At 44.3% G+C, this 27,993-nt stretch overlaps 1 protein-coding gene across 3 annotated transcripts in view; it reads left to right on the top strand.

Moving 5' to 3' along the window:
• Window positions 1–21,747, top strand: part of LOC127009040 (sarcoplasmic reticulum histidine-rich calcium-binding protein-like) — a 68,531-nt gene extending 46,784 nt beyond the window's left edge. The window contains exons 8-15 of one of the 3 annotated variants that reach the window (XM_050881714.1): window positions 9,981–10,069; window positions 10,426–10,493; window positions 10,596–10,679; window positions 10,973–11,137; window positions 11,417–12,166; window positions 16,147–16,350; window positions 16,990–17,103; window positions 21,446–21,747. In XM_050881714.1, the coding sequence (XP_050737671.1) occupies window positions 9,981–10,069; window positions 10,426–10,493; window positions 10,596–10,679; window positions 10,973–11,137; window positions 11,417–12,166; window positions 16,147–16,350; window positions 16,990–17,103; window positions 21,446–21,573 (1,602 nt within the window). In that variant the 3' untranslated portion in view covers window positions 21,574–21,747. Of the gene's footprint in view, window positions 1–9,980; window positions 10,070–10,425; window positions 10,494–10,595; window positions 10,680–10,972; window positions 11,138–11,416; window positions 12,167–16,146; window positions 16,351–16,989; window positions 17,104–17,464; window positions 20,636–21,445 lie in introns of those variants that run through there. The other 2 variants (XM_050881715.1, XM_050881713.1) reach the window with 2 other exon arrangements.
• The last annotated feature ends 6,246 nt before the right edge of the window (window positions 21,748–27,993 follow it).

The raw sequence follows: 27,993 nt of genomic DNA, 5'->3' as shown, positions 1-27,993 counted from the left end.
CATTGGGCCGGAGAGAGAGAGGATGGTTATGCTTATGGCTGCAGAGATAGGAGGAAGAGGAGGACAAGGGGAGGGGGATGAGAAAAGGGTATATAGCAGGAAGAGAGGGATGAAAGGATGTGAAGTACGGGCGCAATGATTACTACTACTACTACTACTACTACTACTACTGCTGCTGCTGTTGTCTACTAATATTGCCCTTTTGCTACCCGTTTTTACTTTATTCTACAACAACTTTAGGAAACTGCTTAGAGAGAGAGAGAGAGAGAGAGAGAGAGAGAGAGAGAGAGAGAGAGAGAGAGAGAGAGATTAATCTATACTAGGCTATAGAAACGAGTAAACAAAACAAAAAAAATAAGTGGCTTTTTAGTCAATAATTTTTCATCACACACACACACACACACACACACACACACACACACACACACACACACACACACACTTGGCTATTAATTTTATAACTCATTTCCTCGTGCCATTGTTTTCTTCACGCAATGGAGAGTGACTGGATTGAATGGGCTCGTGTTTGAGTCTCCTTCCCAAGTCACTGTGTTGATTCATGTTACGTCACCGTGTTGGTTTATCTGCGTGTCACCCTCTCCGTCACCTGCTAAGTCACCTGTGCTCTGGAAACCGTCGAAGGGGGAAGAATGCACGCAATTAAGTCGCACGTAAGAACAACGTGACACTCATGCACGTAATAGTGTGTGTGTGTGTTGCGTCAGGCAGTTCGTCATCAGCAAAGCAACACATTCGAAAGTATTTTTTTCTTTCTCCTGTGCACCGCCGTCTCACCTTTTTTTCTTCTCTGTCTGTGTCTGTCTGTCTGTCTCTTTGTCTGTCTCTGTTTCTGTATATCTGTGTGTCTGTCTGTCTGTCTCTGTGTGTCTGTATCTGTCTGTGTGTGTCTACCTGTCTGTGTGAGTCTGTACCTGTCTTCGTCTCTCTCTCTCTCTCTCTCTCTCTCTCTCTCTCTCTCTCTCTCTCTCTCTCTCTCTCTCTTTCCCTTTCACTCTCAGCGCCTATTAACCTCAGATGTCGCCTCGCCATGAAATTGGTTGTGTATCATCATCATCATTATCATCATCATCATCATCATCATTATTGCGATCTTCATTTTTCCCTTTCTCCGTTTTGCCTTTCTCTGTTCTCTCCTTTCATCATTTTTTTACCCCTTCAGTATATATATATTTTGATCATCCTTTTCTCTCTCCCCTTTGGCTTCCTCTTCTCTCTTCTCTCCCTTTCTTATTTACTCGTTTACCTCCTCACTTTATACCTTGATCACCCTTTACTTCTTCTCTCTCTCTCTACCTCATTTCTCTTTTTACTCCCTCGCTAAACGTATTTCTTGTCTTTTTTATCCCTTACCACTTTTTTTATCTCCTTTCCTCTTTTCCCTTTCCACTCCTTTATATCCCTTCTTCACTCTTTCCCTCTCTCCTTTCCTCTTTTCTTCCTTTTATTTCACGCCATATCTAATTTCATCTTATTTCCTTCTCTCCTTCCCTTTCCTTTCTTCTTTCTATCGCTCTTCTTCCTCCATCTCCTTTTCTTTGATTTCTTCTCCTTCTCCTTCCTTTACATCACTTTCCTCGCTTCATCTCATCGTTATTATATCTTTCTAACCTTTTTCTCCGCTTCCTTCCTTTCTCCTTCAATGTCACCCTCCCATCCTTTGTTAATTCCCCTCTTCTCCCCGCATACCTTTCCTCCTTTTTGCCTTGCCTCTCTTCCTCTCTTCCATCCCCTTCCATCCCTCTTTCCTCCTCTCCTCCCTTCCCGTCCCCTCATCCGTTTACATTCCACGTCTTCTTTCCTCTTCCCCTCTTCCCTTAATTCACTTCTTCCCCCTTCGTTTCCTATTTCCTTGTTCCTTATTTATTCATCTACCTTTTCATTTATATTCCTTCTCGTTCCTCCAGGCGTTTCCAGCTAACATCTTTCGTTCTTTATGCATTCTCTTTTCTGTATTTTATCTTTTCACTCTTATTCTCTTCCTCTATATTTTTCTCTTCCCTTCATCCTTTTCGTCCACTCCTTCCCTTTCGTCCTTTTCCTCCTTCATCTGCATTATGAAGTCTCTCCTATATTCCATCCTTCTCTTCTGCTTCTACTCTAATTTCCCTCTTCCTTCCTTCACGTATACATTCATCCACTTCCAACCCAACCTTTCCTCCTTCATCTCTTTTTACCTCTCCCGTATATCATTCTTCCCGTCTTTCTTTCTATCCTTTCGTATCCTTGCATCACTTTCCTCAGCTCTCTCCCTTCCCGTCCCTTGCACAACACGGAGAGGTAGGCAGGCAATCAGGCAGGCGGGCGGGCGGGCGGGGCGTCAGCTAGTGGGGCTCGACGCCTGTCACTTTATGAATGACTGAAATGCGTCACGAGGCTGCTGCTGGAACGCCCGTGTGAAGTGGCCCGGCGCGCAGGTGACTCAGGTGACGAATAACTCGGGTGACGATTGACTCAAGCTTCCCCCAAAGTCAGTTCTTGGAAACTTTTGGGAACGGTGTTTTTGTTGTTGTTGTTGTTGTTGTTGTTGTTGTTGTTGTTTATCTTGGTTGTGTGTTCTTTTTCCCTCGTCTTGGGTCTTCACTTCCTTGGCTCGACGCTCAAATACAATAGACTAGACAACCACGTCCCTTTTTTTTAAACAGTAAAGGAAGCAGCTCATGGCTTTGTCGTTGTTATTGTTGATGTTGTGTTGTATCGTCGGTGTCGTTAGGTCGTTGGGTCGTTGTATTGTTGTGTTGTGTCGTTGTCTTGTTGTTATATCGTTGGGTTTTCTTTTTGTTGTATGTCTTTGTTTTTGTTTTTTGTCCTCACTCCGGGTCTTCACTAGCATGACTTGACGCATTAATCCACTAAGCTAGCCGCGTCCCTTCTAGTCAAGCCTCGTATGGTTCAGAATTTCGGTGGTTCCAAATCCTAAGTGACCCGAACCAAGATCTTTAAAAGTATAGTTTGGTATATATAGAAGTACAGAAGTAAGATCTTGACGGGAACAAGACTAGACCAACGTGTCCCTTCTGAGTCAAGCTTGGTATGGTTCAGAGTTTCAGGTGTTTCAAACCACACGTGATTCGAGCAGGACCAGCCTGGGGGTATATTCTCAAACCCTTCGGCGCCCCGGCACACATATTTGACACGCTTTTTTAAGGAGTTTTGGGCATTTCCAGGGGTGGTTTAATGACCCTGGTGGTAGTTTGACCCTTCTTCTATGCTATGATTGTAAAAAAGGTAAGTACTCATGAAAACCCAAAAACCCGACTGATCTTCTTTTTGGACTTTGGAAATAGTTGATGTGAGAGGTGGAAGCGTTTGAGAATAGCCAGTCACCACCGCGTCCGTAATTCTCAAGCCTCGGATAGTTCGGAACCGTGCGAGACTCGAATAAAACACTTAACGGACCAGGAAACTAATGCTATAGGTTACTAATTCTCCACGAGACTGAAATAGAACACCTGCACCGGAAACTTATTATACTACCGGTAAACAATGGCACCGTTACGTAATTACAGGTGGACGCTAAATGCCCAGGTTTTTAATTAGAAAGGGAAGTGATCATAAAGGTAACGAGAGAGAGAGAGAGAGAGAGAGAGAGAGAGAGAGAGAGAGAGAGAGAGAGAGAGAGAGAGAGAGAGAGAGTCCGTTGCGACTAAAATAACGGAAAGATGAGAAGAGAATTGACAAATTAATTCTCTGCAGGTGGTTGATTTCACGTGTAACTCACATGATACAACAAACACAGTAGCGCCTGCCTTAAGTGTGTGTGTGTGTGTGTGTGTGTGTGTGTGTGAGAGAGAGAGAGAAAGAGAGAGACAGGTGCACCAGTGAATCTCTAGGCGGACCACAAGACCCAGGTGTGTGTGTGAGAGAGAGAGAGAGAGAGAGAGAGAGAGAGAGAGAGAGAGAGAGAGAGAGAGAGAATTATAGATTATACTTTACAAAAAAAAAATCAATAAAAGGGGGCTGGGATTGTGGGGTTGTTGTGAATGAGTGAGTGAAGTGAGTGAGTGAGTGAGTGTGTGTGTGTGTGTGCGTGCGTGTGCCAGAGCCAAGGACACGAGGGGGCAGGCAGGCAGAGCGGACGTGACTCTACCTGCCCGTGGAGATTGATGGATGAGTGGGGGGACAGGTGGGAGGGAGCGAGGGAGGGAAGGTGAAGTGAGGGACGGAAAGGATGGGAGAGAGGGAGGGGGAGAATGTCTGTCGTGGGTGATTTTTTTTTTTTTTTTTTTTTTTAAATAAAGAAGACGGCTTATGGGCAACAAAAAGAGTGTAAAAAAAAAAAAAAAAAGCCCGCTACTCGCTGTTCCCACAATAGACAAGAGTAAAGAGTGACCAAAAGAGAGTTAGATATCACGGAAAGGGTAGAACAAGTAAGTAAATAAAAGAAGAAGAACGGGAAAAAAACCATGAAGAAGAGGGATAGAATGAAGTAGCAAAAACTGAAGAAAATGAGACAAAGGAAAAGATTGAAAACATTAAACAGTGGGAGAGAGAGAGAGAGGAGTGTAGCAGGGAGGGGGTGAGGAGGGAGGCCGTAGGAGAGGATAGAGTGCAATAGAATGTGAAGGTAAAAAAAAATAGTAGGGTGGGACAAGGAAGGAAGTACAAGTCAACGAAGCGAAAAAGAGACATGCATAAAGGAATGTAAATGTTACTAAACCAAGGATGCAAAGGAAGGGAAAGAGTAAGGGAGAATGTGAGGAAGAAACCGAAGAAGAGGATAGACTGTATAGAATGTAGGATAGATAGAATGTATATAGAATAGATAAAATGTGTTTAGGTCGTGAAGGTGGTAACAAGGAAGAAAGTAAAAGAGATGGAACTAAGAGAGATGAGGAGTGGAGAAAGGAAGGAAAGATATGAAGGAACTAAGGAAAAGGAGAAAAGAAGGGAGGCAGGGAGTAAGGGAGAGGCTAAAGGTGAGGAAGGGTCTGTATAGGGTGAAGTTGATGATGAGGAAGAGGTGAAACAAGGAACAAATTAACAGACCAGGAACCGAGAGTGTGAGAGGAAGGAAAATATAAGAAACGAAGGAAAAGAATGGTGGAAAGGAAAGAATGAAGGAAAAGAATGAAGAAAGAAGGGAATGGAGAGGCGAGAGGGAGGGAGGGAAGGAAGGGGAAGATGGTGTGTGGATGGGTGTAGATAAGAAAAGGCGGAGCATGAAAGGAGATAAATGAGGAAGAAATGAGAGAGAGGGGGATGAAAAAAGGAAGGGAAAGAATGAAAAAAAAAAACTAAGGATACAGGGAAAATTTAAGGAGGGATGAATGAATGAATGAATGAATGAAGGAAAGAAGGGATGAGAAAGAAATAAAGACAGAACGGAAGGGAGGAAGGAAAGGAAGGAATGGAGTGAGGAACGGAAACAGGAGAGCGAGAGAGGGAGTCAAAAATGGAAAATAAGGAAAGCAAGAAATATTTTGGAAACGCAGAATTATTACCTAAAGGAAATGACGGAAATGATTATGTGAGTACAGATAAGATACAGGAAAGAAGCAAAGAATAAGGGAAGGAAAACAGGAAGAAACGACGGAAATGGAGGCGGGCACGGGTTTTGTAAGTAAAAGAAAGAAAAAAACGAAGAAATTAAAGATATGGAAGAGGAAACTGATCATGATGGTAAGTTAATAAAGGAAAACGAAAGGAACGGACGTAGATGAATACAGGTGATCGGAACGGTTTCTTTTCTTCTTTACATTAAACGAAGCAGCTCAAAGTAAAAAAAAGACCATGAAAAAAAAAGCCCGCTAATCACTGTTCCTATAATATATAAAAGAGTAAAGAGGAGTGATCGTAAGAGAGGTCAATTTCGGGAGGAGAGATGTCCTGATACTCTCCTCCATACAGTAAGAAGCGGGGAAGGAAATAAGAGTAAGTATAATCAGGTAAATTGAATTGTAAAGGAAAACATTAGTACAGATAGCTGGGAAAAAAAAGGAAGGAAGGAAGGAAGGTAACAGGAGAAGGAGGCCGAAAAGAAGTGGAGAAGGAAATGAGAGAGGAATTGAAATCGGGGAAATGGAAGAGAGAAGGAAGAAAATAGTGAAGGTAACGAGGAAAGTAAATAAGGAAGGAAAGAGAAGGAGAATAAGTAAGCTAAAGAAGGTTAGAGTATGCAGAGAGCGATTTGAGGTGTGTTATAGATTGATTAAGTTTGAAGTGATAGGAAGGTAAAAAGTTATGAAGAACTAGTGAGGAGGAAAAGGAAGAGGAGTCAGAATGAAAAGAAAGGAAAGTGATTTGAAGCGAAGGAAAAAGAACAAAAAGAGGACCACCGATTTGAAGTGAAGGAAAGAGAAGAACAAAAAGAGGACCACCGATTTGAAGTGAAGGAAAGAGAAGAACAAAAAGAGGACCACCGATTTGAAGTGAAGGAAAGAGAAGAACAAAAAGAGGACCACCGATTTGAAGTGAAGGAAAGAGAAGAACAAAAAGAGGACCACCGATTTGAAGTGAAGGAAAGAGAAGAACAAAAAGAGGACCACCGATATGAAAGGAAAAATTGCCGAGGAAAAAAAAGATAAAAAAATAAATACTCGCCGGAGAAATATAATCAAGCAAAATAATATTGACAAAAAAAAAGTGTGCCAAGAGTAATATTTGTGAGAAAATTATTTAAATGAAAACAAAGAAAGACACCCAGCGCCACGAGGAAGTTCCGGATGTGGAAAAGGAAGTGGAATGGAGGAAGGAGGAAGGGCGGGTGTTGAAAGAGACCGAGGAGGAGGAGGAGGAGGAGGAGGAGGAGGAGGATTCTATTCGATACAGTAGACCCAGCCACCTCCTCACATACATTCCTCTTTAATTCTTTGCTGTGTTACCGAGAGAGAGAGAGAGAGAGAGAGAGAGAGAGAGAGAGAGAGAGAGAGAGAGAGAGAGAGAGAGAGAGAGAGAGAGAGAGAGAGAGAATACACACACACACACACACACACACCACGTAGGAGTCAAGATAAACGGTACACACAACAGCCTTAGATTTGCAGATAGCACACAGTTTCTTTTCTCTTCCTTTTACGAAGCGAATTTGCACCCAGTCTTGGTAAATGATTCTGAAGAAAACTTTATTTCTTTATTGAAAAACTCCTCAGGGAGAGTATAAGAGTTTGTCTGAGGATGAAAGGAAACTTAAGTAATGTTCAATAACCAGTTGGCAGGACAGTAAGTAAAGGTCAGGAACAAAACACCTGCGATCACAGAAAAATGAGTCTAGCTAGGACAATCAGTGCAAATCCTTTCCACGATAAATCATTCAGAAAAAAGAGGAGTAAAGGGGTGGCGTGTTTTTACCTAACATCGTAAAGCAATGGATTCGACCCTGTCTTGGTGCCCGCAACCCTTGAGCTCTAAATGAATTTGTCTCGCACCCCTAGCAAGAAAAAAAGTATAATTAGACTCTTATTAGACGACATATAAATGTAACATATATTCTACAAGTTGTTGTATAGTATGATTTAATGCTCAATCGTTGGACTCCAGGCGGCTTAGACAAATGTTAACAGACAGAATGATTTAAACGTATGATTCCAGTCTTCCTGTAAATAAGATATTGAATTATTGGCTATCATGTCTGACCCCTAGGTATAAGGTTTCGTACCCCATGGCGGGGGGGGGGGGGGTATAGGATCCTATTAGTTATAACATACGGTGTCAAAGTTTGGCGCCTCACAAAATATCTAGAGAGGAGAAGCTGAGGAGCACAAAGGGAGGAATCGTGATAAAAATTCCGCGTGTATCAAGGAGAGACAGGAACCGAGCGTCGGTGATTAGGGAACAATACGGCTGACGCGTTCCGTTCAGCCGATCAGGCGGATGGGAGCGCAGTCTTGTGGGAGCAAACTGGCTTCGTAGAATAAAGAATGAAGAAAATGAAATGTTCAAAGTATGGTATGACTGATAATACCGCCAACAGCAATATGAAATAGTATTATCACAATAGTCTATAATAATAAAGGCAATGATAACAATAGTAATAATTATAATGATGAAAATGATAACAATGGAGAGAAACAGAAGTGAGTATAATCACAATAGGTGATAATAATAGGGATAACAATAGTAATAATAATGAAAACAAAGATAATGATGAGAGAGATGTGAAAGGTATAATCACAATGGTAAATTATACTGAAGTTGATAATAACAATAGTAATAATAATAATATTAAAAAAAGATAATGGAGAGAGAGAGAGAGAGAGAGAGAGAGAGAGAGAGAGAGATGCAATCCCGTCACGCACGCAGCCTATCCTCGCCCCGCGTCCCCGTCCAACCATCGACCGCCCGGCTGGTGATTGGATCCGCGCTGGGCCGCTTACCGGGGCTCAGCCAATCACCGCCTTGATTGAATATTGCGTAACGGGTTAGTGCACCGAAAACGACGAGAGAACGGATGATGATAGACGGCAGAAGTGAAGAAAGCGTGATCGAAGGTATTGTGAGATTGCTAACGTAAGAAAAATAGGTCAAACTGCTATATTCCTAAACATTTCGGCGCAAGTCTTTCGTAGGAGTTGAAGGTATTTCCATGGTGGATACTTATGTGACACTGGTGGTAGTCTGACAAAGCTTCAGTATTCATAAATGTGATAAATTTTGGGAGGCGGTGGCTTAGTGGTTAGCGTGCTGGCGCCGCGTCCGGGAGATTCAGGAGGGACGCGACTAATCTCCGTTTTGGCCTTTGGAAATACTGTAATTATTGTTAGAGCAGAAAGCGTCTGAGAACCATACATTTGAAAAGATAAAAGGTGAGAAAAGAATGATTGTAATTATATATGTGTGTGTTTTTATGTATGTATCATGTATGTTATGTATGTGTGTGTATGTGATCGCAGCAGTGCAAGGTGTGGCAATGCGTATAGTTATATATTACCTAGAAGCATATCTCTCGAGTTCGCACTGGTAAGACATTATATTAACATTATTTACTGTAGTTTTTTGGTATTTTATTTACATATTTATTTATTCATTGTTTTATTCTCGCAAGTAACCGCTTTCTCCCATTACAACCACCTCCTGTTTACATTTTCTTTTTCTCTAAGACAGGAAGAAAAATGTGCTGATAAGTGTGATGCTGTTCTTTCTTTCTCATGTGTGTCTGTCTTTCCCTCTGTGTGGAAATAACATCAGCTATTGCGTGAAATTGCCGGCACACACACACACACACACACACACACACACACACACACACACACACACACACACACTGATATTCTTCACGGTGAATGGCCGGTGCTGGGGGAGAGAGGGGGAAGGAGCCTGTTGCTTTTGTTGTTGCTGCTGTTGTTCGTGTAGTATTGTTATATTTCTTTATATGTTAGGTTTTTAGGTGCGAGGATGGGAAGGGAGGGGGCAGGGTAGCGAGTGTATGTTTCCTTCCGTGTTTGGCATAAGTTTTACTGGTGTAGCGTTTTTTATGTGTATGTATATGTGTGTTTGTGTTGTGGTTACGTCTCAAGGTTTATGGTACACATCTTTGCGCTTTACCTGTTCCAAGGGGGTAATGTGTACGCATGGAGAGCTCTCAGGTATCATAAAGGCAGGTAAGTAAAGCAAACGTCAACACTCACCGGTTAAGTCACTGGGTGTTGTTTTTGTCACTACTTCTTGTGTAATCTCCTTGCTGTCTCTGTCTCTTTATTGACCATATCCTTGTCTGCTCATCTATAGGGTTTGTATCTATATATCTTTTTTATTTCACTTTTTTTCACTGCTCTTTATTTCTCTTTTCGGATTTATATATATTTTTTTATTTCACTCATTGATGCTCTTTCATGGATCTCAATAAAAAAAATAATACAAATACCAAAAATAACATTCTGGCGATATAGTTGTTTTGACGCGGAGATACACTTGAGTGACATCCCGGCCTTGTCATCGTGTCCAACCGCCCCACGCGACAGGCTACCACCTTCTGCTATTTCTGGTCTTGGCATGCTTGGTTAATATTTCCTTTTCTTCCCCAGGACTACATCAACCACAAGACGTACAGTGTGAGTTGCGTACAAGACATGAACGACGGGGAGAGGTTCATCGTGTACGCCCGCACGCATTGGTGAGTGTGTGTGTGTGTGTGTGTGTGTGTGTGTGTGTGTGTTTAAGATTGCTTCTCTTCAATCTGCATCTTCATAAGCGTCTTCTTTCATCAACTAATTACTTTTTTTTTCCTCCTGTTAACGTCCCATCTGCTGCTGCTGATGATGATGATGACTTCTTACGATGCTGCACTCCTGTTGATGATGGTGATGATGTCGACGACGACGGTGATGATGATAATGATAATGATACTCCACCCTCGCCGTATGTTCCCGCGGCTAAACAACCAATACAACGACTCCTCCTCTTGGTCCTGCGCTTGGTCCTGCTCTTCGTCCTCTTGTGGTGACCTCTTGTGGCGGTCCTGTGGTGCAGCGGAGACTGGAGCTACAACTGTTTCTGGCTCAAGCGACGCAGTGCAAACATATTAGAACACATGCTAGGTGAGAGAGAGAGAGAGAGAGAGTGTGTGTGTGTGTGTGTGTGTGTGTGTGTGTGTGTGTGTGTGTGTGTGTGTGTCCTCATGTACGTCTCTCCACCCTCAGGATTGTACCCGAAGGAGACGGTTGATCCTTCGGTGTGTGACATGCGGAACTTTGGAGACAGAACAGCATGGATCACTCAAGGCAGTAAGTCTCTCTCTCTCTCTCTCTCTCTCTCTCTCTCTCTCTCTCTCTCTCTCTCTCTCTCTCTCTCTCTCTCTCTCTCTCTCTCTCTCTCTCTCTCTCTCTCTCTCTCTCTCTTCCTCTCTCTCTCTCTCTCTCTCTCTCTCTCTCTCTCTCCCTCATCCATCACCTTGATTTCCTCACAATTTACTTCTCTTATCCCTTATTCTCCGCCCTCACATCTCATCTTCCTATTTTCATGTTCGTCCTCACCTCCTAACGTCACCTCACCCCTCGTCTCTCACCCCGCACACCAGAGAGTCTGCTGGAGGAGCCCACCTCGTGTCCCATTATTGGCCGCTACACCGGCGAGCTGCCTGACGCCTCGGGTATCTGTGCCGAGCTCTTCTCAGACTGCTCGGCGCCCAACTTGATGTCCTTCACCGTGGCCGAGTGCCGCAACACCTCGGCCGTCTACGAACGTGAGTAGCCCTGCCTGCTTCCCTTGTGTGGCTCCTCGCTCCACTTGCCATGACTAACTAGTTTTGCCATATTGCCTTGTGTTGTGTTGACAGACTAACTGGTAATGTATCAGCTCAAGTACTAATGTCCCCGTAACAGTAACAGTAACACTAGAGAGGTGAGCACTAACGTAATCGTCCTTGTCTTGCTGAGGACGAGTCGTTGAAGTAGCATAAGAGTAGATCACCCGCGGGGATCCCGCGGCGGGCCACAGGGTTAGGCGAGCGGCTGTGTTGCAGAGTCGGTGGCGGGGCCCACCAGCGAGGCGGGGCCGTGGGTGCCGCCCGAGCAGCAGGTCAGCACAGGCGCCGTCCTGACCTTCAAACAAGATATCCGCGAGCAGAGGCGCAGCAGGAGGCAGGTTAGCGGGGGACAGTTCCGTGTGGCCAACGCCCGCACCACCACCATCTCCTGGCTGTGGGGCACCCCCGCCCCCCCCTCTACCTCCACTACAACCACTACCACCACCACCACACCTCAGCCTCCTGTTACCAGGTCTCGCTTTCTTCCCGTGCCTACATGGAGGCGGCCCCTGCCCAGACCCCCTCCTGAAGACAAGTTACCTGGCCCTGGGGCTGCTGGCACCTTCTCCCCGTCGCCTCCCCAGCCCTCCCCACCGCGTAGGGTCGGCCTCAACCCCATTGGCTTTTGGCCTAATAACCCAAACTTAGAGTCTCGACCTCTGCCTCCTGGAGCAGGTGTGGTGGGCGCTCCCAGCCCAGTAGTGGAGCCGCCGCCCCCGCCGCCTCCCCCCGAGAGCGAGGAGGAGGTGTTGGGGGTGCCAGGCCGCGCCACCTGGGTCCCCGGAGCTCCACCTGGGTTCAACTCATCACCTGGCGTCACGCAAAACAGCTCTCCTCAGGAGTCCGCGCCGGGGATCGCCGGGCCCGTGGTGGTGCCACGGCCCGCGGTGGTGCCACGGCCCGCTGGTGACCTTCAACCTCCTGGCGTCCGTCAACCTCCTGCCGGCCAGCGCACGCTGAAGCAAGGTACGAGCATCCAGGACCCTCTTGAGTATGCATGGGATGTCCGCCACCAGCTGCCGCGGGGCTACTGGCTGACCTCCTCTGGGCCCCGCCACGCGCCTTCCCTAAACGGAAGCCTCGACGCCAGCAGCCCTGTCCTTGGGGAGGGAGGAGCGGCGCAGGGGAACGCTACAGGGGACGAGCATGGTGCGGGCGGGCCGGGGATGTCTCCCCTCCCCTTCCCTCCCCGGCCCGGCAGTGGTGGCAGCCAGCAGCACTCTAGCACATCCTCATCCTCACCTCTAGGCGGACCCATTGACGTCACCCCGACCTCCCCACTCGGAGGCTGGGAGTCGTCTTCGGGTCCGCCAATATCTTTCTTTTCTCCTGAGTTGTTCTTCGGGCATGAATCTTTTGGCACTGATTCGAGACTCGGCCCATCAGACCAGGCCAGCGGGGCTGTCCCGCGCGGTCGCCCTTCGGACACACGCCTCGGCGGCAGAGACTTGTGGCCGCCGGGCAGAGGCGTGCCCCAGAACACATTGCTGGGCGCTGAACACTTGCATGTAGAATACCAGGGAGGCGTGGCGCACGGCCGTGGCCATGGCCGCGACTCTCCTCACAGTGGAGAGTCAGGTCGCTCTGCCCGGCCCGTCGCGGGAAGCGGGTTGTTTGTGGGTGCTCGAGGGAGAGTCCCGACGGCGGCCAAGGGCACCGCGACCCTCCCGACAGGTACTGGGCGACAGCGGGACCTGCAGCGGTGGTGGTGGACTAACCCGACAACACATGCACTCCCTCTCTCCCTGCCCTCCCCTCCTCCTTCGTATATCGCACCCTCCCTTCCGCTTCCATCCCTTTTTTTTCTCCCTCCCCGATTTCCCTCTCTCATTCCCCTCCCCTATTCCCCTTGACCCTCCCTTCCCTGACCCATTCCTTGGCCTGAGCACCGGGGAACAATAGAGCACCGCACTGAAGCTTATTACCCCGCGAACACACACACACACACACACACACACACACACACACACACACACACACACACACACACACACACATACACAAACAAACACACAAATATACAAGGACGAAACATAATGCTTGCCTGCCTGCCTGCCTGCGTCATCCTACAAACCATTGTGGCTTCCCTTTCAAGCAGGTCTGTCATGCTTTCTAACCTGCAACTCATAAGAATAACACAAAGCACGCCTCTATCAATGCTTCCCTGCCTTTCCTTGCCATGACGGGGCCTTAGGTATACGCTCTCTGCCTTGGGATATGCAACCGTGGCAAACTTCTGCATGCGGGACTGACATTCCTGTGCCTGGAGAGAATGTGTTGTTTCTCCACCCTCGTGAAACTCGCTGCTCTTCACGTGTCCTTTAGCAAGACCTTGAGGGGATATCAGGAAACTTTCTTCCGTGTGATTGCAATTGACGACCTTTTTTTTTTGTGTGTGTGTGTGTGAGAGAGAGAGAGAGAGAGAGAGAGAGAGAGAGAGAGAGAGAGAGAGAGAGAGAGAGAGAGAGAGAGAGAGAGAGAGAGAGAGATGGATAAGGAAGCAGTAATACGTGTCATTCCTATCCTTTTTCTTTCCCTTTTTATCTTTATTTTTTGGGGGGGGCTTCGTTTAATCATTATTGTTTACCTTAGAGTGTTTGTGTCTTCTCTTTCTTCTTCTTCTTCTTCTTCTTCTTCTTCTTCTGTCATCATCATTATCTTCATCATTATCTTTATTACTTTTTTTCTGTCATCATTTTCCTCCTCCTCCTCCTCCTTGCCGCGGTGACACAAACCCCCACTCTGGTTACTATTGGCCATTGCAAAGGCTTCCCCGCCCTCCCACCTTCCCCTTCCCTTCGTCTTGTTTGCGTTGGAGGGGAGATTAGCGCGGCCGAGATTCGCTCATCACAACACCGTCACCCTCCTGTACGGGATCACCTTTCTGTCGCAGTTATTTTTTTTTTTTCTTAACTGCAGATGACTCAGTAGTGGTAATTCGATGTTCTCTGAAAGTATATTATTACTGGATTGATATTTGTTTTCTAATGTGTGTGTGTGTGTGTGTGTGTGTGTGTGTGTGTGTGTGTGTGTGTGTGTGTGTGTGTGTGTGCACAGATGCTCGATCAAGCGATAATAATCACATAATTTTTCCCGGTGACATATTTCTTTCTTTCTCCGTGGAAACGAAACCGTGACGGGAATGAAGCAACCTGAATTGATGCGTCAGAGAATGTTGAGGAAATGAGGAAGGGAGGGAGGGAGGAAGGAAGGAAAGAAGGGAGGGCGGGAGGTAGGGAGGGAGGTAGGAAGGAAAGAAGGGAGGGAGAGAAGGAATTAAGGAAGGAAGGAAGGATAGAAAGAAGCAAGGAAGGAGGAAAGGAGAAAATAGATGAGTGAAAGAAGGAAGGGAGAAGAAAATGAATAAAATTAGATAAGGAAGAAAGGATAAAATAAGTGAATGAAAGAGGAGAGAAAGAGGAAAATAGATAGAATTAAGGAAGGACGGAAGGGACAGAGGAGAAAAGGAAGTTGCCAGGATGTAAGAATATTATAGAGAAAAGAGCGAAATCAGCAGGAAGGAAGCTAAGGAGGAAAGAAGAGAACAGGATAGCCACTGAAGAGAAGTTTTATCTGAGGTTGCGAATGAGAGATAGGAAATAATGGCAGGCAAGCATTTAATTTACTATAAAACGAAGGAGACGACTCGGGTAGCCTATACACAGAAGAAGATGAGAAATACATGGAAAAATAAGGAAATGAAGGGAGAAGAATAAGCAAAGTGAGAGTAGGAAGAAGTGATGCAGAAAAGGAGAGGTTACGGCAGGAAGGTATGGAAGACGAACGAGATAAAAAAAAAAAAAACTAAGACAAATGAAAGGGAAGAAGATAAGACAAGAGGAGAAAATAAGCAAAGAAGGAAGAGATAAGGAAAAAAGAAGAGAATAAAAGAAAGGGAGAAGAGTAAGAGTGGAGTAAGAAGGAAGAGATAGATGAAAAATTGAGATAGATAGATAGAAAATAGATGGATAAATCAAAGTAAAAAAAACAAAACAAGAGGAAGAATAAGACAAGAGAAGAAAGAAAGACAAGAAGGAAAAGATTGAGAACGGGAAGGGAAGGGGAGAGGAAGGATGGGAGGGCTAGAGGAGCGTTATTGTGGGCGTCCTCAGAAGCCCCACGAAAGTTAAAGGTCACTGAGGGGAAGGAGGGAAGGACCGACTGAGGGGACACCTGAGAACACACACTTGGGTAGGATAAGAACGTGTTGATTAAAGGTGTGTGTGTGTGTGTGTGTGTGTGTGTGTGTGTGTGTGTGTGTGTGTGTGTGTGTGTGTGTGTGTGTGTGTGTGTGTTTAAAGCTGAAATAAATAAACGCGTCCTTGAAAAATAGTAAAAAATATATATAGATAAATGCAAGGTAGACTATGGTTGGGTTAGACGTGCATGGCGGTGCGTGGCGGAGGTAGAGTAAAAGGTGAAGGTGTAGCAATTAAAAGGTGAAGGTGTAGCAATTAAAAGGTGAAGGTAGAGTTTGAGGTGAAGGTAAGACTAACAAGAGCTTTGGAAAGCGAAGGTCTAACCTATACGAAGCCTTTTAACGATAGTAGCCTTAATAACAGGCAGTAATAACGCTTTGCCTATGATTATTAATACTTTCTTCATTATCATTATTTTTATTATTATTATTGTATAAGCATTAGTTTTGTCATGAGTAGTATTAGTGTGAGTATTAATCTTAGCAGTAGTTATAGTAACAGTAGAAAATTAACAACAGTAACATAAGGTTTTGTCTTGTTTGGTATTAATATTAATGCTGCTATATAGTTTTATTAGCCATTAAGGTAATTGCTTTTCATCTGTCAATTGTATTTATATTTCCTAAGCAATGAATAATTGTTTATATAATAGTACAATTGTATATACACGTGTGCTTTAGTTAATGTAGAGTGAAAGATGCGTGAGGTATTTACTGTACAGCCTGGTTCTCCTCCTCCCTGCCCCAGAGCGGGAATACCAGTGCCTCGGGCAGTGGACGGAGGACGGCCGCATCTACGCCCTCACCTACCGCCGCGACATCCGCACCTACGAGTGTTTCGTGGGCGTGATCAAGTCAGACGGCACCGTGTTCATCAAGGAGGCGGAATCGGAGGCGGGCTGCTCCAGGAACGTGCAGCCTGAGGTCTTTGGCATGAAGCTGCAGAGGAAAGGTGAGAGTCCTTCTGTCAGACTTCTTTCAAATACCGAAGTCCGTACCAGTGAAGGCGTTGGCTTTACACACCTTCACCATAGGGAATATTCTGGTTGTGAAAATGACGAAAAAGAAAGGCTAAGAGAAAGAATGTGGGTGGGATGATGAAGGAAGGAAAAGCAGGGATACAAAAGAGGAAGAAGCAAAGGGAAATCGAAGGAGACAAGGGGAAGAGAATGAAGGAAAGGAGAACTGAAGAGGAACAAGAAATAAAAAGATGGGAAAAGAAATGTGTGAGAGAGAGAGAGAGAGAGAGAGAGAGAGAGAGAGAGAGAGAGTTCATGCCTACCTGATGATCTTTTAGGCAACACATGACACATCTCTCTTTGTGTTGTGCTGTGGTGTGTCCATAATAGTTTTGTTGTGATGAATTGGGTGTGAGTGGAAGCGTGTTACAACAGGTGCCATACATCGAAGTCATCATAATCTGGTGAGTCCATAAAATGCTGTGGTGAAGCGGTGTGGAGCCGAGCGAATCTCTAGTCTTGCGGAGTCTTTTCTGTTCTGCTCATATCACTGTTGCTAGGACCGGTTAGTGTATGAGGGAATAAACGTGAATATAACTAATAGAGCGGCTTTGGCCTTCGTCTCCCTACAGAGATCTGCCCAGATGATGCTCTCCGGCCCTTCTCCAAAACCCCGCAGAGCTCCCAGCGCAGCGTCACCACGCGACCCACGCCCCGGCCCACCAAGCCCTGGAAGCCAATCACAGGTAGGCATCCCCATCTTGGCGCCGCGCCCCATTAACCTCAACACCTGATGTGCCTCAATGTTATTTTCTCTCAGGTGTAACGTTTCCCCCTGGCGGAGTTCATATGAGTTAAGAGTAACAGCGCCGTGTACACTATACTGTCACTGCTGGGGTTGGGAAAGCAGGGTTTTGGAAAGTAGAGAAAAGAAAAAGTATAGAGCTGTTTCATGGGTTGTTTACAAAGGAAAGTTCTCCTTATGCTAAAGGTTTCCTTCTGTCCTATCCCTAGGATCCCCATGTTACGTTGTGCATATTCTCTCTCTCTCTCTCTCTCTCTCTCTCTCTCTCTCTCTCTCTCTCTCTCTCTCTCTCTCTCTCTCTCTCTCTCTCTCTCTCTCTCTCTCTCTCTCTCTCTCTCTCTCTGTCTGTCTGTCTCTCTCTCTCTCTCTCTCTCTCTCTCTCTCTCTCTCTCTCTCTCTCTCTCTCTCTCTCTCTCTCTCTCTCTCTCTCTCTCTCTCTCTCTCTCTCTCTCTCTCTCTCTCTCAAATGTCTTCCTTACCGATAGGAGTAAGAAGTATAACCCTGAATAGTGTACTACCTTTTGGGGAGAGGACTAACATGTCGGGGTTTTGTGAAACATTTGTGTTCTGTGTTGTTCGAGTCACATGTGGCCCAGCATATCCGTGGCTAAGATGTGGTCGCCTCTTCCTCCATGCTGCCATAGCCGCTGAGGCCCTGAACAAGGTAGGTGAGACTCGGCCGCTGGAGCACAAGTCTGAGGGCGGACTCCTCGCTCTCTTGCGTGTGGTGAGTCAAAGGGCCGGACGTGGGTGTGCAGGAGTCTCAAGTAAGATAGGAACTTCGGAATTTAAAAAATCGGACGCCCACAGGAAAATTAATGACTTTCCAAGGCCATGGAAGTCTCTGGACAAGGGGCGGTCACTGTGGCGGGCTGGGAGGAGCGGCGCAAGACACAGGCCCCGCCGCTCCCTGCCGCTGGCTCCCACCATCTCAGGCCCCGCCCCGCGCCCCGCCCACCCTTCGCCTCGTGTTTCCCCTGTCGACTCAAGGGGGGCGGACTCAACATCCCACGATTCCAGTTTTCCAGTAACCCTGAAGGAAGACCATCATACCTATGACGGTGACGTGGACGAGACCCACCATGACTCCCATAATAATAACTCCGACCCAGGAGGCAGAGGTGATGCTCATCATGATAAGAATGACACCTCCCATAACAACGACGATGACTTCCTCCTTGACGACCACCATGACGGCAGACAGGACGACCACCACGACGACCATCACGACAACCATCATGACGACGACGACCAGCATGACCACCAAGACGATGAACAGGACGAACACCATGACGGCCACCACGACGACCGCTATAACGACCATGACGACCACCATGATAAACATGACCACCATGATGACCACCACGATGTCCACGATGATAACCATCATGATGCCCACGATGATGACCACCATGACGACCACAATGACGAACATGACCACCATGACGACCACCACGATGACCACCATGATGTCCACAATGATGACCACCATGACGACCACCATGATGAACATGACCACCATGACGACCACCACGATGACCACCGTGATGCCCACGATGATGACCACAATGATTACCACCATGACGACCACGAGGATGACCACCGTGACGACCATCATGATGAACATGATCATCATGACGACAACCATGATGACTACCATGACGACCACGATGATGACCACCATGACGACCACCATGAAGAACATGACCACCATGATGAACCTGACCACCATGATGACCACCATGACGACCACCATGATGCCCACGATAATGACCACCATGACGACCACCATGATGACCACCATGATGACCACCATGACGACCACCATGATGACCACCATGACGACCACCAGGATGACTACCCTGATGAACATGACGCCCATGACGACCACCATGATGCCCACCTTGATGAACATGACCACCATGACAACCATGACCACCATGACGACCACCATGATGCCCACCTTGATGAACATGACCACCATGACAACCATGACCACCATGACGACCACAATGATGAACATGACTACCATGACGACCATGACCACCATGATGAACCTGACCACGATGACGACCACCATGATGACTACAATGACGGCAATCATGATGACCACCATGACGATCATCATGAAGACCACCATGATGAACATGACCAGCATGACGACTACCAAGATAACGACGATGACAACCACCATGACGTCCACCACGATGAAGATGGCTACCATGACGACCACAGTGACGACCAACATGATGAACATGACCACCATGACGAGCACAGTGACGACCACCATGATAAACATGACCATCATGACAACCACCATTTTGAACATGATCACCATGACGAGCACAGTGACGACCACCATGACGACCACCATGATAAACATGACCACCATGACAACCACCATGATGAACATGACCACCATGACGAACATGACCATCATGACGACCACCATGATGAACATGACCACCAAGACGACCATCATGATGAACATGACCACCAAGACGACCATCATGATGAACATGACCACCATGACGACCATCGTGGCGACCGCCATGATGACCACCACGATGAACATGACTACCATCATGATGACCACCATGATGAACATGACCACCATGACGACCGCCACGATGACCACCATGATGAACATGACCACCATGACGACCGCCACGATGACCACCATGATGAACATGACCACCATGACGACCGCCACGATGACCACCATGATGAACATGACCACCATGACGACCGCCACGATGACCACCATGATGAACATGACCACCATCTTGATATACATGACCACCATCTTGATGTACATGACCACCATGACGAACATGACCACCATCTTGATGAACATGATCACCATGACAACCACCATAATGAACATGACTACCATGACGAACATGACCACCATGACGACCGCCATGATGACCACCTTAATGGACACCATGATGACCACCATGACGATCATCATAACGACCAAAATGGTGACCATCATGGTGAACATGGTCACCATGATGACCATCACGATGACTCCCATGACCAGCACGGTGACCATCATGACCTCCCGATGAGTGACTTGGCTAGGAACCTTGAGTTCAACGACACAGGTGACGGCCAATCAACGCTTCTGCCCAGCAAGGAGGCTCAGGCGGCGCGCGGGGACAGTGCTGCATGCGAGGGTGGAATAACGACCCATAGTGCCAGTGGCCCTCCTCCCTGCCCAACTAACAATTCCCAACCCGCCAAGGAGGAACAGGAAGAAGGAAACGATGAAGGAAAATTGATGATTATGAAGGACAAGAAGGCAACAAACGATGAGAACGAAGACAAGAAAGAAGAGGAAAATGATGACATCCCACAGTTTCCTCTCAGCAAGCCCCCCCGTGCCACACACCCTCCGGCCCACACCACCGCCAGGCCGCCCATGATCACTCTCCCCGCCCTGGTTTGGCAGCCCCTGGGGGAGCCAGGTACTTGTGCAGGAAGGGAATGGAACAGGGGTCATTCACCATCTGCTCTGTCTCTCGTGATGTGTGATGTAGTAGTCAGTGTTGCTCCATCCCACGCACCGCCGCAGAAAATCCTGTAGTCGGTAGGCGACGTCGAAGGAAATTTAGTGGCACATTTTAAAGATGCAATTATTGCGTACTTATTGCTGAAATTATGTCTTATTTTGTGGTGTGTGATTTAAGTGTGTTACATCTTCCGTAGTGTTTGATTGTGTTGTGTTGTTGTTCCCTGGTTCTTGATTGTGCTGGTGTTCCGTGGTTCTTGTTCGTGTCGTCACCCGCCTTACCTTGGCAGTGCTGCATCACGGTATTCGTTAGTGTAGGTCACCTACTCATCTTCATTTATTTAGGTGGAACAGCAACTCTGTTGTAGTCACAGAGAAGCTAAGTAACTGTATGGTATGTTCATCTTTTACTTTATTTTATGTGCATGTCGTATGCTGTATTTCCATTACCATGTTACTGGAGTGGGCATGAAACTATCCACTTCAGCTCCCTCTTAGTGGAGTATTGTTACTGCTGCCCTGCAGCGTTCACTTCCTCAGAATACTCAGACAAAACATCATAGAGGCACGCAACGCATCAAATAAAGAAATGTAGTAACGCAGCACGCATATATACCACAAGTGCAGTCATCTGGAGTAGATTTACTTTTTACTCTCCCAATTATATATTTACATGCCCTGAAATAATTTATTTCGACTTATTTTATCAATCAGTTTACATCTCCCGAGTGTACTTGTGGCTCAGTTTGCTGCCATCTTTCTGCAGGTCGCCCGCGGGCCCGCGGCTCAGGTGGTGTGGGAACAACTACCTCACCCTCCACCTCTCTGCTGTGCCTCACCCTCACCATCACCCTCATCGCGGCCACCGTCCGCTCCCTCATTGGCAGCCCGTAGTTTCGAGGCGGCGACATCCCTTGCAGAAGACGCTGGCCAGTCTGTTCTTATGGATCGCTATTTAAGTGCATTATGAAGTCGTGTTTGTTAAATGCGTGGGTTTATTTTTAAGCAATTTATATATGATAAAACAGATTTATTGTTTACTTCAAGGCGTTTTATATATATATATATATATATATATATATATATATATATATATATATATATATATATATATATATATATATATATATATATATATATATATATATATATATATATATATATATATATATATATATATATATATATATATATATATATATATATATATATATATATATATATATATATTCCATCATGCTTGTACTTAATAACGGTGCGAAGCGATGTTTGGTCACAACACACAGACCCCCTGAATACATTTCCCGGGATTTGCATCAGCCTCTCCGTGGGGCGGGCAACTCGTTTATACTTTTACAACAGCCTCGGACCGATCGTAATATACCAGCAGACAACACACAATACATTGCACAATACCTAAGTCACTGAACTAGTCAACCTGTCCTGGTTACCGAGAAAACGTTTAAGACTTTTCCAAAGTAGATACCAAAGCACATTCGTAATAGTGTTGTATTAATGAATGTTAGAGGACCTGGTATGTGTGTGTGTGTGTGTGTGTGTGTGTGTGTGTGTGTGTGTGTGTGTGAGCTCTCAGCAGGCAAAATTATATTTCATGTTTATACACTAAACGCTGTTACATCAATAGTATACCAGGAACGTTCGTAATGGGAACACCAGCACTTATTCGAAATCGTTCACCTTATTCATTTGCATAACTTTCATAGCTTTTTCCCGCTCTTATTCATTCCTGCTTACTCTCTACACTCGCTTTTTTTTAACTTTTACTAGTAATCGCTAATGTTTAAAATTCTCCTCACAGCTGATTAAATTCACAGAATGTGCAGTAGCCTACTATTTATACCTTATAATGGTTCACATCACGCATGCTGAACACGCGTGAAACTTTAATTTACATTATAGTTAGTCCCACCTCAAAAATTTAATGATTTTTGTTTTTATTTGCAAATTTTGGCAGCAACACAATAAAAATGAAATGATAACCATTGTGTGTGTGTGTGTGTGTGTGTGTGTGTGTGTGTGTGTGATTATTTTCGTAGTGTTAGCAGTAGAAAATTGAACAAAGAAAACGGGAGACGTGTAATGTAAACAATGGTGGTTGGAAACGTGTATGATTTTGCAAATGTGCTCGTGTAATCGCCTCCTTCCATACGCTGTGCGAGAAGGTAATAAGTGACACATGCGAGAGGTGTGGAAGAACAAGTTGAAGAAAATGTTAAAACTGAGATGGCGATTATCTCTAAGGAAATCCCGTACCTTATGAGCGGCTGTTAATATTGATGTAAGTACTTATGAGCTGCCTCGCTGTGATCTTCCTTCACTCTTCTCAGGCAGGCAAAGGAAGGACGTAATTATAATAATTATTGTTATATAAGTGACTGATTAAGTTAGACGTCATGCAAGTAGTTACGGCAGAATGGTGATGCAAGGCAGGCCAAGGCGGCTCACCACATGCAGGGCAACTCAAGGGTCAAACATGTTTCATAGTACCTACTACATATTATATAGCCATGATCTGTTTAGGATCACACAGCATGTTCATAGTGTGATTTTAGAATCTTAATAGTAGCTTGATTGCAATGACGCAAGAGTTTGAAGTCAGAAACAAAACACAATGGTCATTATAGATAATGCTACAATTTTCTTGTAAAAGAATCTCGTCCAAATATAATTCAGGGAACCTATACCGAAATATGACAAAGCATGTAAATTAAAATAAGGCTCAAAGAGAATGCCACAAGAAGTTATTCTCAGGAAAAAAGTGCACTTGCTGATTTTGAAAACTCAAAAATATGATAAACCATCTCGAATTAGGTTGTAAACGATATTTTTCAGCATGATAAGAAACCACAGTATTGATAAATTGTGAGAAATTTGTTCTCTACACAGTATTATCTGTATTAAAACCAAATTAAGTTTGTGTTCAATGAATATATTTATGACAATTTTAAGTTTTATGAAATCTTATAAAGTAAAGCTTATAGTTATTTAAGAATTTTTACAAGGTGTCCTGCAGCAAATCCAATGAAAGACACTATTTTGCCACCTTTTCTGTTACACATTTCTGGATGTTTTATTCTGCAATACAGTGATTCTAGTAATAAACACTTCCCTCCAATGATCTTCCAGTATTGTAACAACAGACAAGCACTCCTTTAAAATGCAGTATTTTAGAGTTCTTGGTGTAAATTGTAAAAAAAATGTATATTTATTATCTGTTGCAATTACATTTTTCTTGTTTCTGCTTAAGTTTTTGTTCACTGTATAAATTAGTAATTAATAAACTCTTATAAAAATGTAAGTATTTATGACACCAAGATATGGTCTTTGTCTGCCTCTCCATTGCTGTGTCCTACCTCTCATCGCTTCCCTTCTTCCTCTTCCCCTCATCCCACTCTTTTACTTCCATCCTCCTCTTTTATTATCTTGTTCTCATTCTTTTCTTCTCAATCTTTATCTATATGTACATTTATGCCAAAGACAGCAGCTTAGATAGGGTTTTCAGGGGCCTAATTTACTATCTTTGGGGGGATCATACAGTCAACAAATATGCCTTATTGCATTTTTTACTTTTCACTGAATTTCATAAGAGGGGCCTCAAGGGCCTTTTTTTATATGGGGCCTTGGCTCCACCAGGTCCCTCCCCCCCCCTTCCCATAGCTATGTCATTGGCTCATGAAATGAAATTCTATTTGGGAAACTGATTGTATATGTATTTTATTACAGTATTTCAAGAGTTCTATACATATATTGGTATGATTTTAATCTATTAACATTGAAAAATAAACACATAATATAAATAACAGCAAAATACATGCTTACCATACTAAGAAAAGTCAGCATCTACAATGAACCATGAAATTATTGGCATAGTTTTTCAACTAGATTTTTCTTTCCTGCAACTTGTACTCCTTTCTCACCTTAGCCTCTGAACTAAAATAACACCTAGATAAGAGTGAGGAATAGTCTCTAACATGGCATTCCTTTTTACACAATGATAAGTGTATGTGTGTGTGTGTGTGTGTGTGTATATATATATATATATATATATATATATATATATATATATATATATATATATATATATATATATATATATATATATATATATATATATATACACACACACACACACACCTAGAATGGATGGGCAACCCAAGAATGCAAGTGACAGTGCATAATGATGTGAGTTTATTAACTTATTATGTTATTAACAATTTTTCTACATGGGTTATGTGTATGAATATAATAGACCTACTTATGAATGCTAAATTCTAAGTATGTACACATGAATATTAGTAATATAAAATGTTTATCAAATGAAGTTTTCCTTTTGTTATTGACATTCAGATTCATTTAGAAAAAAAAAATCAGTTTTGCCTTTAGTCTCATGTAAGTTATTTCCCTCCCCCCTACCCTGACTCAGTGTCTGTTCTATTGTCTGTTACAACCCATACGTCTTGCCTGTTTACCCTGATCACTATATATCTTGGCACTGTATCTAGCGGCTCCACAGACCATGGTTCTGTTGAAGTTTTGCGTGGCTTATGTTTTGGCTGAGAGGTAGAGATCCTCCATACATCAGAGGCAACCAGCTGGTACTTCTCAGATGAATCACACCTCTTCTTCTTTGGTCCCTGATACTGGCCTCGATCAGTAACTGACCAGGATATTATCCTTTTCTTTTCATCTGTAAGTGCCTCTATCAAAGTTGGGATGTAATAGCGCCTCTCCTTAGGGACCTTTTGCAGGACATTTATGAGTGCTTTTAACTTCTCTCCCTGGAGGTGAAGATTCTCTGCTTGGTCCCTCAGCCTCTTGATCCTATGGGTGATCTGACCCCCAAGATGGATACTGTTGTGGAGACACTGCAGCTTGTGTAATTTTCTCTTAATCACTTTAACCTTTTTGGAGATTCCTTTAGTGATTCTCTCAAGCTCCTTTTTCTTCAATATGACATCATCATGATTTTCTTGCAGACTATGAAGTGTTTTGAGGTTTGACTCTATGGCCTCATCTGCCTTGCTAAGTTTGAGGCTGAGGTTGTGTTGATACATGTGCAGATACTCTCCCTTGTGCTCCTGCCTTTGAGTGGGCAGGAACCTCTGGTAACACTTGCGTGCATCAAGATTAAATCTCTCCTTTCTGGTCAGGGCAATTTCTTTTTGCAGCATTTCCCTTTCTGACAGGAGTCTCTTTCTCTCTGCCTTGACGTTTTGAAGTTGCTGCGTTAATGTTTCATGGCGTTGATTATACTCCTTCTCCTTTTGTACTACAGCTGCAAGGGTGGTTTCTTGGGTCTTCTTCAGGCGAATGAGTTTCTTGGCTCTGCAAATTAAGTCTTCTGAGTTCATGGGCATATTTCCTGTCTGTACAAGCTTGTTTGCTTGTTTGATGAGTTGATGCTGATTTCTTTCATATATATTATACAATTGTTTAAGTCTTTTTCTTTGGCCATAGTATTTGTACACATGAAACCAAGACATATCTATTATATAATCCTTACCGCCTTTCTGGTGAGAATGTGAGTACAGCTGTGATGTGCTGGGCATTTGGTCCTCTGGAAACTGGTCACTACCGGCATTCATCTCATCTACAGTATGGTCCCATGTATTTGGAGTATATGATGGTGCATCTCTACCTTGTCTTTTGTACATACTTCCTAGATGGTAATTCTGCCTTAAAGAAGCAGAATCCCAGTCTTCATTCAAGTCAGTGCTTGTGTGTGCATCATAGTACCGAGCCCCAGGCGCGTGTGACTCCTTGTGTCTGTTAAGGCTGTGTGATTCCAGAGAAGCAACAGGGATATTAATTGAATAACAAGACTGCATTGGCCCTGTGTGTGTTGTCATAGTCGTGGGAAATGTCCTTGTTCCAGTCTTAATATCTCGTGTTTTCTGTTTGTCATGCTTGGGCTTTTCTCGTTTTGTCATCTTCAAAGACATTATCTTTTCTAATGAATTTCCCATATCTGAAGTTATTTTTCCCAGTCTCGCAGGAGGCTTTGTTGCATTTTCCTGGAGCTCTGTTACTTTGTCTGTAGGCAGTTTTGATATTTCATGTTTTGGTAATGTCTTTTGGGATTCTGCCACATCAGGAATCTTTTGGCAGGGCTGTTCATTAGTCTTCAGTGTCCTTGAGATGTCTCTAATTTCTCCAGATCTTCTCTCTTCTAAGGTCATTTTTGTTGATATCTTTGGAGGTTTTGTTCCCTTTCCTTTATATTCTGTTGCTTCACATGACTCCAGTTTTGACTTGATTGCATGTGTGTTTGGAGGAGTCAGAGCTTCTCTCTCAGGTGCAAGCAGAATGTTTTGTGGAATCTGCCCTGTTACCTCCTTCGTGGGGTCACTTAACTCTCCGGAAGTTTGTATTTGCTTCCCTTCATAATGTTTATCCTTTGCTTCCTTTTTTGTACTGAGGATATTGTCATTTTTTTTGTTCTTTTGATTATCTGTCGTTTGGGAGTGAGTGAATCGTATACACATCACTCTTCCTTTCCCCTTATTTGTTTTCATCATAGTTTGTCTCCTTTCCATTCTAGGACCAGATTTTGTATATTGAAGACCATCTACCTTTTCTTTAGTGTGCTTGATTTTTGGCATACCTGACTGCTCTGCCTCCTCCCTTCTGCCTATCCATCCTTTACAAGACTCTCTGTGTTCTTTCCTAACTTTATGTTTTGTTGGATCATTTTTAGACTTATCTGGCTCAGTTGTCATATTTATAGACTCCTCGGTGGACTTTCTTCTAAACCTAGTTTGTTTTTCAATAAACTTAATAACATTCTTTTTTTGTCTAGAGGACTTGGTTGGCTTTTCTTTAGGCACAGTATTTTTTTTATTGGACTCCCACTGTCCAGTCATAGGTTTGATTGGTTTATCTCTAGACTCTGTTTCCTCAGCAGACAGTGTCAGCTTTTCTCGAAGTGACTGAGAATGTGATATTTTCTTGTTCCTTTTGCAGTCCTTGGCAGGAGAAGGTTTTGTGGTCTGTGTTATTTTCTCCTGAGGTTCCCGTCTCTTCTTTGAAGTTGCTTTATCTTGAGGCTCAGATACCTTCATGCAAGGCTGTTTCACCTGCAGAATATACTCAGGTACCATTGCAGTCTTCATGGGTCCTGGTGTTTGTGTTTGCCCCTCCTCAGGCTCAGAAATTTTCATTGGAGCGTGATTTATTTTTTCTTCAAGCTCTGGAGTCTTTACTGTCTGTTCCATAGGTTTAGACCTTCTTATAGTATGTTGCCCTTGTTTTTCTACATGCTCAGAGTCACTCATTGCTGGATGTATCATTGTC

Source organism: Eriocheir sinensis, chromosome 39 (genome assembly GCF_024679095.1).
Source record: "Eriocheir sinensis breed Jianghai 21 chromosome 39, ASM2467909v1, whole genome shotgun sequence".
Classification (NCBI taxonomy): domain Eukaryota; kingdom Metazoa; phylum Arthropoda; class Malacostraca; order Decapoda; family Varunidae; genus Eriocheir; species Eriocheir sinensis.
This window is presented reverse-complemented; position numbering and strand designations above follow the sequence as displayed.